The sequence below is a fragment of the Gambusia affinis genome, linkage group LG16 (genome assembly GCF_019740435.1).
Source record: "Gambusia affinis linkage group LG16, SWU_Gaff_1.0, whole genome shotgun sequence".
Lineage (NCBI taxonomy): Eukaryota > Metazoa > Chordata > Actinopteri > Cyprinodontiformes > Poeciliidae > Gambusia > Gambusia affinis.
Window position 1 is genome coordinate 9454781 of NC_057883.1, and position 11939 is coordinate 9466719.

Consider the following 11939-nt stretch of genomic DNA (forward strand, 5'->3'; position numbering starts at 1 on the left):
CAGTGTGGTAATTTGAGATATCCTGAGAGGAATTTTGATCATTCAAGATATCTTGAATTATTATTCTTACTAGTCAGAATGTAAAAGCAGATATCTTAAATTACCATTCCGGATAGTCAAAATGTAATTTTGTCTCGTCAAAATGTATTTTTAGATATCTAGAATGTAATTACGAATAGTCAGACGAAACCGAATTTATGTTAAAACTGCTTGCCATAAGCAATAGTCTTATTTTTATAGTACCTGAAAGAGGCAACGCCAAAAAATGTTAACCATTTAATTTACGTCACGGTCAATTTAGCCAGCTGATTGGATGACGCATACTCACACGTAGCATTGGTCCGGAAGATGTCGATTGGGCCAGTCCTAAAAAACTTCCGCCTTAAGTTGTAAAGAAAACACAGGAGCTAAAAGACAGTCGACGGGAGAACCAACCTATTTTAAGAAGTCAGCCAAAAGGTAGATACTAGTACCAGTTTGAAACGAGTACACGAACATACGCATTAATCCCTCAGCAGTTCGTTGATGTATTTTAGCCCGACTGCACATACAAATATACAAATTACCTAAGCTAGCACGCAAGCTACGTTTCGCTGCTATCATCGATCTGCTCGGCTACAGGCCTCAAGTCAATATTACGAGTTAATAGCGTTTAATTTGTTTTGATACATGGCTTATCGTCGTGATTTGAATTGCTCAGAATAACTTGTCAAGTAAAATTAAATGTCAAACCTCGGTTTTCATTTCATCTCCCACTTTGTTAGCTTTCCTGTTAGCCAAGTAGCCTTACCCAATATCTGCTTCTGTGTCTAGTTAGCCTTCTGTGTAGCCCTCAGTGGCAAAGACATCGCTTTAGTTAGGGTTAATAAATAAACAGAACCCTTTATCTACTGTATATTTTAAATGTTTTCTCTATAAACGTCGTGAGATGGGCACAAAGGCTCACAAACTAGTATTATTTGCCATCTTAAGCATTAGCTTCCAGTATTGTCAGTTTGCTGTTTTGCATATGTTGAAATCAGCCCGTCAAAACCAATTCCTGTTTTTATCATATGATTTTTATGATATTTTTTCTTTGTTTGGACGTCTGAGAATGAGGTCATCAGCGAGTTAACCTAGATGTGTGCCACTCCCGTCGGTAGGGATACAAGTTATTCTCTTCCTCATTACTGGCTCGACATAAGATTGGATAGGTACGATGTGCCAGTCTCCGTATTTACTGACAAGAGAGGGAGTAGAATTGATGTGTCTGTGCCACAAGGGTGGTTATGTTTGTAATATTACACAGTAATCAATGTGAATTCATTTGTGACTGTGATGACTGAATCTTCCTTTAATTAATTCATATCAGTGTGGTATTCTCACAGTACATACACTCCGTGGTGACGAAGTGCGAACAAAGATTTTAAACAAAAATATGTTATGTGATCTTTCAAAAGATGTTGACTGGCATGGGATTGGTGAAAATGGACAATATCCATGCTGAATAAGAGTAGTATATAGAAAGTAACCTGTAAGAACAACTGGTAATAAGTGAAAATTAAACAAAAAAATATATTAATACATTTCCAGTGGATTGTAGAGAATATTATAACCTTTAGAGTTTTAACAAGCTGATATTTTCCAGTTGCGAACAATTGTTGCAGTTCACCTTAAACCTCCAAGTCGAAGGTGTCGCATATATGTATCCTTCACCTGTTGATGCACATCTGATGGATATCAAAAGATTGCTTTGGGAGTGATTTGGCTCCATTTGCTTGTACGTTTTGTTCAAATATGCCTAATTTTTATCCATTTGAACTACAGACACAAAAATATATTGCATGCACTATGTTCAAATTAAGAATTTTTACATAGTTCAGAATCGGCCTGACAATAAAAGCACAGATAATTAGTTATTTCTTCTGCGAGATGGCAAATAATTCATGCCACAATAGTTTTCTTAGTTGGACTATCTGTTGGCTTACAGAGATAGTGCTTGTAGTTTACCATTTATAAATATAAAACAGAAGTACCTGAATTTAAATCAGAGCGTGTGCTCTGTTGGTTCCTATACCACGACTGTGTAGTTTTTGTACCACAACAACCCCAATGCCTTTTTTCAGCCAATACATAGCTGATGGACAGTGCATTACAGGTTGTTTTTTTTGTTTTGTTTTTTTTTTTGGTTATATGTATTTTTAGGTTTATTTCATGAAAAAGACTCGTCTTTTTAATGGTAACTTTTAAACCTCTGCATATCTTCATACCAGAAACCGGCCCATGACTTACTGGGGTTCAGATACCTGATGTTACACTACTCTATATTTCACCATTATTGTTTTCCTCATATCCTCTGTAGTCCAAACTCACAGTGATGTCTCTTTTTCTTCTTATTATTATTATTATTATACAAAAACCTTCCCAAGAGCGTCTTGGAGGGGTTTGTTTTTAAAAGCAAAATACAAATGCCTACATTCATTTTTACTGTTTGGCTTATTTAGTTGAAGTGTGTTGATAAGTTGTAGATGTTTTAATAGTGTTTGCATTTTATTCATTTAACAAATTAAAGTTTTTTTTTATTATTATGAATGTATGTGATTGCTTTTGTCATTATTTTTGATTTAATCAAGCATATTTTTATCTTCTTGTTTCCATGGTTACTAACGTAGTTTAGCACTTTGGCACTTTTGGCTCTTTATAGTTATTTCCTAAGTTGCCTCATTGCATGATTGTGATTCCTCAATTCTTTGTCTTCCATATCTGTGTAATTTATATCTTTTTTTTTTTTTCCTTTTTTTTAACATCATGTATTGTGTGACACTTATTTGAATGAGAAGTGCTGTAGGGATATAGTTTAACCGTTCAGTATTTCATATACAAATCACCTTGCCCAAAGGTTGTGGCTCCTTACAGCCACAGATATTTCCCATTGGTGCTCTTGTGTTATTTGACTCTGTTTGAAAGCATTATACTTAAGTTTAAACAGTAGATTTGGAGCATTTATCCATTCATCATGTAAAGCATCTTGCTCTTGAAATAGTGTGGTGAGAGTGAATTAAACTGAACGGATTGAGCATCTGACTGGATGTCGTTCCTGTTTGGTTGTCAGCAGCCACCTGTGATTGAATAAATATATTTGAATGCTGAGTTATAACTATCAGATGGATTAAATTTGATCCTTTTCATCTACATCACAGCAATCATCATAAGTATCCCCTCACCATGTCAGCCCCTTCTCTTAACAGCGATGGTTAGCACATTTAAATTTCATCATTTGTTTTTTTTTGTCTTCCCAGGCTCTCGTCTCTCTGGATCTTGTGTGGTTTTCAGGGTGTGTGAGTGTGAGTGCGTGCGTGTATGTGTGAGTGTGTCTGAGCTGCGCTTTTCTCTTTACTGTTTTGACAAGAGCTACTCCTCCCTGGAGGATGACAATGGAGGAGATGAAGAATGAAGCGGAGACAAACTCCATGGTATCCATGACACTGTACGCCGTGATGTATCCGGTTTTCAACGAGGTAAAGCAGCTGATGCCAAAAGGGTTTTCTCCTCTAGAGAGGCAAAGAGAGGACGGCTCATAATCACTATTGAAAGAAAAATGCTTGCATTATGCATATTGTTAGTCAAATATTTTCTTCCATCTAAGCTAGAAATGAAAGAAATCACTGTTATTTGACCAGGTTATCTGGATTTGTTCCAACAACATACTTTAAAAAAATGTGTATAACCAAAACATTTCAGCATTTTCAACCTTTTCTCAAGAACTTGATGCCACATGTGGGTGGACATAACTCAAATAACTTGATTACAACACACAATCAACAGCAGATCCTCTCTGAATGCATTGTTTAATCCACAGAAGGGCTGGGTGATGTGACCTAAAAATAAAACAAAGCCTGCGTCTGTTTAGTGGCTCTTATCCAGTTTCTAAAATGATTGAGTTCAGTTTGGCTGCTCATTTTTTATTTATTTTTTTGTTGATCTATCAACTATTTTTGAAAATAGCCTACTGACAAAATAATCAAGTGATCTTATCGTCCAGCTTGTTTCCAATAGATTTAGCCCTGACTACGTTCCATGGGATGAAATTGAGAGATCTGCATTTTAAAATATATTTTCAGTGTACAAAGTAAATAAAATTAACCCTCTTTGCTTATTGTTTTACGTGTATGAAAGTCTTGTGATTGTCAGACTGTTTGTTTTGGTGTCACCTCGCTCCGTCTCCGTCTCTGTCAAAACAGTCGTCACGCTCTTGAGTTTTCCAGATGGGCGGTGAATGATGCATTCAGGAGCATTTGGGAATCTTAAGTTTACAGCGAATGAGATGCAGATTGAAAATGTATTCCGGATTGATGTATGTGATATGCGTTTTGTGTCCATTTACTTAAGAAATATTCTAAAAGATATTTAAATGCCTCAGTAAAGAAAGGCTGTTGAAAATGCACTGACAATGCTCAGCAAGTGTTTTTGGAAGCCAATAAACTCATGAACATAAAAGATTGTATGTCTGTGGGAACTGCAGCTTCACACATCCTTGATACCCACAGGAGGGCACAACCTAAAGTAAAAAGAAAGCATGAAGGGTTGAGCTAAGTACCCTCTATGTCCTCATTCCCAGTTCTGTTTTGGTTCTGATGTGCCTTTCTCTTGTTTTCTTATTCTAGCTGGAAAGGATTAACATGTCAGCAGCTCAGACGCTCAGAGCAGCCTTCAAAAAGGTACGCAGACGCACCGATAAAATGAAATGGCAGGATCACACCACGGCCACAGCAGCAACATGGAATGATAGCCCAAGTTGCCGTGAAACGATTGCATATATTGTTACATCTCAAAACAAAATCAGAAAATTGCATAAGTGTCTAATATTTCTTTTGCATAAGTGTCTAATATTTCTTGCCATTTGTGTTAGAAAGTGGAACTTTTCACACGTTTTGTAATTTTGAAGGATTATGGCTTGCAGGTAAAGAAACCCCAAAATTCAATGACTCAGAAAATTAGCATATGACATTACACCAATGAAAAACTGATGTTTTAAGCACATGTATCAGTTTCCTTAAAAGTATGTGTATTTCTATGCACTCAATACTTGGTTGGGCTTCATTTTGCATGATCCGACAACCATGATCCTAAACAAACATCTAAACTAGTTTTGGGATGGATAAAGCTTACTAATTTGATTTATGGGTGAAAAAACCCCAAACTTAAGGACAGGATAAAACCGACTCAGACCCGGTTTCTACTTATGGAATACTAAATTACCTCTAATAGTTTTCTGGTTAAGAAGGGAAAACATTCTGAACCATCACTGGAGTGATGAACAACTTAAAATACATCAGTTTCAACCAATCAGCTCCTTATTCCGCTTTAGCTTCATTTGCATGTAATACCTTCACAGACCACTAGAGGTCATGGTAACTGTTTAAACGCACTTGACTTATAAGTACGAAATGTTAATGATAATTTAAAAACATGTTAAAATTGTCTTTTTTAATTACAGCTTTCTTTTCTTATATTCCACAATACATTTAGTTTAATCATATTACCACTATTTCCATTATTTAAACACATAATGTGCTTAAAAACCACACACACAAGTAAATGCCTTTATTTTATAACCTGTTGTCCTTTTGCCAAAGCATAAATGTGCATTTACTCCCATACACTAAAATAACCCCTGTCTTGTTGATTCCTTCAATAATGCAGAATGAGTTTTTCTTTAAATAAACCAAATGCAGATAAGAGCTCCTTGCAGCTCTTTCACTACAACCTTCACTGTTTGTTTGTTTTTTTAATCACCTGCTTTCTCTGCTTACTGGCTCATTGTAGCGGAGTTTGAACTATTTAGTGAAGCCCATCTGCGCGTTCTGCTCACAGCAGTTTTTTATTTTTATTTTGTTTTTCTCAGCTAAAAGCGGTGCTTGTCACCTTCCTCGTCTTACTCGCATATTTCCCTTCTGTTCCCAGGCGGAGCGAGAGAACCCGGGTCTGACGCAGGACATCATAATGAAGATCTTGGAGAAGAAGAACGTGCAAATTAACTTCACCGAATCCCTGCTTCGCATGGCTGCGGATGATGTGGAAGGTAAGCAACGGAGGAAATTAGATTTTGTTGGATTATGACCTGAACGGCCTCTTCAGGTTTATTCACACCGCTGGAAGAAACAAAAATACCCCCAAAAAAATATACAACTTTTCTCTGTCAAGATTATTCTTTAGCAATTCCTTTAAAACAAATGCAATTGTAGTATTAATAAATATAGATCTGAACTTTTCTTTATATAATCCATCACTTTCGGACGCATGGTTGTCGTATTTTGCACACAGTGAGCTGGATGATGATGGGAAGCTCTCTGTTGGTGAACTGCAGCATAAAATGGCCTCTTGAGATCAAACTGTTTCAAAAACGACCATTAGAGTCTAATTGGGCCACTGTGTGTTTTGGAGTGATGTCAGAAAGAAAGCATTTCCTGTTCTGCCACATAAAGATATGGACTTTGCTGAGCTCCATTGGGACATTAGGTGGAACTGTGTGTTTTGATCCGATAAGAGTAGTTTGGGATGTTCAACCCCAGTGATTCAGGCGGAGGATTTCCTGCTTTAGAGAATAGTTGGTGTGCCTCGACCTAAAAAAGCAAAAAAAAAAACCCAACAAAAACAAACCAAAAGACGAAAAAGAATGGTGAGGTATTTAGAATTACTACAATTTAAAAATGAACAGAGACACATCCTCACTCAAAAATATCTGGGGAAATTGTTAGCCAAAATACTCGACATATGAAATCACTACGAAAACTTGTTTCAGTCAGTCAGACTTAAAACATGCATTAGCCTCCAGAGTTATGTGGTGTGTTTTGTGTGTAAAACTGCCTTGATAGCCTTTGTCTTCAAATAATGCTCTGAGTAGTTTATGTTTTGTTACAGTTTGCATGGGCTGATATACAACTAATATTACAGCTAATATCATCAAGTAACAGTGAAAAGCTATTTTAATTTCCAGAGTTAAATTCTCTCTGTTGATGAGGAGCTTTTTTTTATTTAACATTGGTCTGAAATGCTTGAGGTCGGCTTGTTTATTGTGCCGTCGGAAGCCATTGTTTGCACTTTTCGGCAAACAACACGAAGAGAAAACACTTCCTGTCTTTTGTTGAACAAGGAAAGGAGCCTGGAGAGCTTTGCTGGAATGCATTTGATCATAAACTCACGTAGAATCAAAATTAGCACCAATGTTGAGCCAAGTTATGATGGGAAGTCTTTATTGGACTTGACATCCTCTTGTTCTGTGGACATCCCAGTTCCTATTATAGAAAATGTAAGAGGATTCTGGATCTCTCTGAGAGAGATTGTAGAAAGAGGAAGGGTCAAAGGTCCTTCTGTGAGTGTGTGTGTGTGTGTGTATACAAACCCCAATGTTATCAAATGCCACTCTATAAGATAAAGTTGTCTCAGTGGCAAAAGGGTGGAGGTGTGGAGTACTGACCGTAGAGGTGAAATAATCGGGCCACTGTTGATTTTGTGTAGAAGAAAAACTTTATGATTTTTAGCTCACGAATACATTTTCTCAAAGTAAACATTATATTTTTATTTTGAGATCACGCAGCCAGAATAAAACCAGAATTTCTACGTTTTGCAGATCTATGTGGCTGACATTGGATTACGTGTCGCATCTACCTGTAACTGAGGTGGATCTTAAGTTTGTGTAAATTTGAATTATGAAAATAAATTTGCTTCATGGAAACAAGGCAGCTTTGGAAAAAAAAAGTGTATTTCACAAAACTGCAATGGAAACCCTTTTTATTTTTCTCATCGAGAGTCATGTGATCAACAGCCTTATTGACCGAAAAGACAGGAAGTGATTGGAGGATGATGGCGCGTCATGTTTTCAAATGACTTATTGCATGTGATTTCAACTGTGTTTCTTATTTAATGGAAAGACCACAGCTACCAAATTCAGTTGGGTTTTTTTTTTTTTCAACATTTTTCAACAGTTTCCGATGTTTTGCAGACATTTGTAATGAAACGCAGCTTATGACTGTTTTCCTTAAGGATATCTGAACCTTTCCTCCTGCAGAGTTCATGATCAGCCGGCCTGGACAGGAGTTCCAGGACCTGAACGAGAAGGCCAGAGCTCTGAAACAGATCCTTAGCAAAATCCCAGACGAGATCAACGACAGAGTACGGTTTCTACAAACCATCAAGTGAGTGCACGCAATCGGCATTCTCACTCCCGTTCAATAGAAGAAAATGTTGTAATTATTGCCACCATATTCCAAATGCACATAGGCATGAAAACCTCCAGGTTTTATTCATTTATTTACATTGGAGGCACTGGTTTTAGGCTCTATAAGTTGTTAAGGTTGTTGCCTTCTCGCAACATCCAGCACTTACTGTTGCTGCAGAGCAGCTGGTTAATCTTTAAAACCTTCAGCAGGATTGTTAAAATGTCGCTGAATACCCGCCCTGTTCAGCTAATGTTTGAGCAGTAGATCAAACATTAGTCTTGGATTTTTCCAACATTTCCTGAAGCTAATAAGGATTTTGTAGTGTAAATTTACATTTAGAAGCTGCTCACTGTATTATTTCTAATCCGGGTTTTAGCAGCAGCTGCCTGTCGAAAAGTTGGGAGGCTGACAAACAAGTAAAACATTCGGACAATGTTTAATCTCACGTGTCTTCATCTGACTCCTTTTGTCCACAGAGACATAGCCAGCGCCATAAAAGAGCTTCTGGACACAGTCAACAACGTCATTAAGAAATATCAGTACCAGAATCGCAGAGTGAGTAGCACCTCTGGTTCTGAACTCGTTTGTTGAGTCGTCCCTCTGTCTCATCGTGTTTCTCTGCCCTCCAAGGCTCTGGAGCACCAGAAAAAGGAGTTTGTGAAGTACTCAAAAAGTTTCAGCGACACCCTCAAAACATACTTCAAAGACGGAAAGTGAGTCCCGCACAACATGCTGCTTCGGCTCAGCAAACATACGAAAGACGGTCAGACGTTTACATGAAACACGAAGATCTCTTAAGGTTCAGGGTTTAATGACACATTTCAACTTCTCTCCCTTTTTTTTTGAGCAAATATGATGTTGGTTCATTTTAAAAGGATAAACAAGACTCAAACGTGTTCAGAATTATTCACTAAGGCTCAAATATTTACATACGTCTTGTGAGGATCGAGACCGATGACGTTGTTTCTTACTCATTCTGCTGCATGTTGGCACGCAAGACGTAACCGACAGCATCCGGTTTAGGGTTTTCAAAATAGAAGCTCCTCCAGACTCAATACATATAATGAACATATTTAATTATTTCTTGTGCAGCTCGGTACCAATCGGTCTGCGGCCCGGTGGTTGGGGACCACTGCCTTAGAGCAAAAAAAAAAAAAAAAAAATGGAGGGACTTGGTGATTTTTGGGTGAATTTCTGTGGAAAAACTGGAAGGAATGATGCAATTTGGCAGTGTACGGATAAAAACTGCTCTGATTCAAAAGATAAAATATTTACACTCACAACTTTAATCTTGGAAGTTTTTATTTGCTTGTGCCTCTGGAGTTTAAAGCTGTTGCGTTTGGCCCCGCCGTCAAAATGAATAAACAACGGTTTTCTGCTTCCAGGGCAATAAACGTCTTCATCAGTGCAAACCGGCTCATCCACCAAACCAACCTCATACTGCAGACCTTCAAGACCGTGGCCTAGCCCGCCGAGAGCACCGAGTCCCCACCTCCCCCGTCCCGTGGGGAGACACTGCTAACGCGGCGGAAGCTGGAAGAGCGCCTCGCCCATATATGTAAATTAGAGTTGATTTTAAGGGTCGGGGTCGATTTCATTGGAGTCGAGATTCTAGATTCCAGTTCAAAAGACTGAAAAGTGCCATTTGTTTTCTCAATGAGGATTTTCCAGTCTTGAAGTGGAACTGAATGGGCCCAAAGTCTTTGGTTAAATTGATTTTATTTGGACAGTTTTAATTTATAACCCTGTTCTTGTTTGGGAGGTGGTGAGGCCAGGCGTTTATGAAAGACTAATTGCCATTTTTCTAATATATTCATGTTGATCATTTTACTTTTAGCTTTTCAGTCACACATCTGAGAGCACATTCAGTTAGGGGTGCGTCTCAGCCTTCTTTACTGGTTTTCTCTTCTCGCCTCCTCTTGGTGTCATTTTGCCACGGTGTGTTTGCGCAGGGTTGACAAAATTTAGTCGCCCTGCTGCGGGTGGAAACAGTCACGAGGAGAGGGAGCAGTGTTGGACATTTTGAGAGGCAGACTCAGATTTTGTTTCTCGCTATCAGAAGACAGAAAGCCAAATTACTTCCAGCACTGTGTGCGCCTTACGAAGTCCTGTAACATTCCCTCCTCTCAGAGTGTAATGAAGTGGAACTGGTCCCTGCTGTTTAAGGGGATGTAGAGAGAGAAATTAAACTTCTGTATTTAACTAATGTCTGGTTGCAAATGTTCAAATAAATAGTTTCCAAATGATGTCTCTTTGTTCTCTGCTCTGAAGTCAAAGGTGTCGGTCTTTGTCGTAATTTCTACTCACTGTTCTGCTTTTGATGTTTCACAGATGCGGACATGTCGGCGGAAAGTTTCTTAAATCTGATATCTAGCTCGCAGGAGTTTTGACAAAGTTGCAGACATTTCTGCTAGGCATTTTGGACCAAGCATTTCCCTCATTTCCTCCAAATAGTCTCTTATGAGCCCGCGGGAAATGCCTCCAGGGATTAAGGTTTTGTCGGCTCTAGCATTTTGTTTTTTCTTTTGGGATAAATAAAAACTGTGAGTAAGATTCAAGGGTAGTCCCGGTGGTTGTTCATCCAGCGGCCCGTTGAGTTTTTGCCTTAAAAAAAAAAAAGGTTTAACTTGACAATTGTGTCAATTGTCACAATTGAAAATGTTACTCGACAATTATGTGTTATTGAAAAATTGGGAGATTAATACCTGAACACCAACTATTAAGTCTTAAAAAATGCACACAAAAAAAACAAGAAAAAAATACTTTGCTTAGCCTGGTGGGGGCCCAAGTAAAGCCTGGCGCCCCACCAGGCTTATAATACACTGGGGTAAACTCTGCTTGGACATTTCACATTAGTTTATATTAATCTGAAAGGCTGGGGAGCTGAAAATGTTTCTGTGAATACAATAGAGACGCCAGCAGGAAATCAGTTTGGATCAGTTTGATCAATTTGGAACCTTCTTCCCCAGATAGGTGGAAGATGGATGGATATTCAAATTACATATAAATGTAAAACAGTATTAGGACTGAGCAAAAATCAGATGAGGATGCAAATATATATCTTTATGGCATGCCTTTGGATTTCCTCCTAGTGGTGTGACTTGTCAAAAACATTACAGTTTTCAGAACTTCCTGGAAACTTCAGGAAGTTAATGATCTAGAATGTAGATCCTTTATTTGTTCTGCTATACAGAACAAATAACCCAGGATGACAACGTCGTTGTCCACATGTAGTTAGAAAATGCACAAAATTAAGAGCAACAAATCCCATCAAAACTTAAGGTCACTTGACATTGATACACAATTTTTAATCTGCCATAGTAAGCTGATGCCAAAATGGATGAAAAAAAAACTACTCTAAACTTTGCAGTTGTAGCAAATATTAAAGAAGCAGTATGTAACTTATGAAAAGTTGGTGTTTTTTTTATTTGCACATTTGTTAAAAGTACATGACGCATAACACCCTCCACCCCCAACTCCTGGCAAAAAAGAATGAAGTACACACAGTCGGTGCAGTTACCACATACGTTTTGTACTTGCTCATATTCAGACATGCGCTGTGGCGATATTTCTTTCCTGACACACAATCTCAGAAACCACATGCAAAGAAAGAGACAAACAGTCATCCTATGTTCAAAAGTAAATGGCAGCATTAACTGTCTTGTTAATGACACAACTATGTTGTGGGTCAAATTGACCCGTTTTGACCTGTAATTTTTTTAATTTTTTTTTAATTGTTGG

The 11939-nt window shown here is 38.0% G+C and overlaps 1 protein-coding gene across 1 annotated transcript; it reads left to right on the top strand.

The window, feature by feature from the left end:
• Window positions 1-303: 303 nt before the first annotated feature.
• LOC122846567 (programmed cell death protein 10) lies at window positions 304-10444 on the top strand. Its single transcript, XM_044143601.1, has 8 exons — window positions 304-459; window positions 3279-3497; window positions 4644-4697; window positions 5944-6061; window positions 8048-8174; window positions 8675-8753; window positions 8829-8911; window positions 9584-10444. Exons 2-8 carry the CDS (start codon window positions 3408-3410, stop codon window positions 9663-9665), a joined length of 633 nt encoding a protein of 210 aa, XP_043999536.1. The 5' UTR covers window positions 304-459; window positions 3279-3407; the 3' UTR covers window positions 9666-10444.
• The last annotated feature ends 1495 nt before the right edge of the window (window positions 10445-11939 follow it).

Excerpts from the sequence above, each read along its gene's own strand:
- LOC122846567 (XM_044143601.1), top strand. The coding sequence starts at position 3,408 with ATGACAATGGAGGAGATGAAGAATGAAGCGGAGACAAACTCCATGGTA. Across the intron at positions 3,498-4,643 it reads TGTATCCGGTTTTCAACGAG|CTGGAAAGGATTAACATGTC; the intron begins GTAAAGCAGCTG and ends TTCTTATTCTAG. Across the intron at positions 8,175-8,674 it reads CGGTTTCTACAAACCATCAA|AGACATAGCCAGCGCCATAA; the intron begins GTGAGTGCACGC and ends TTTTGTCCACAG.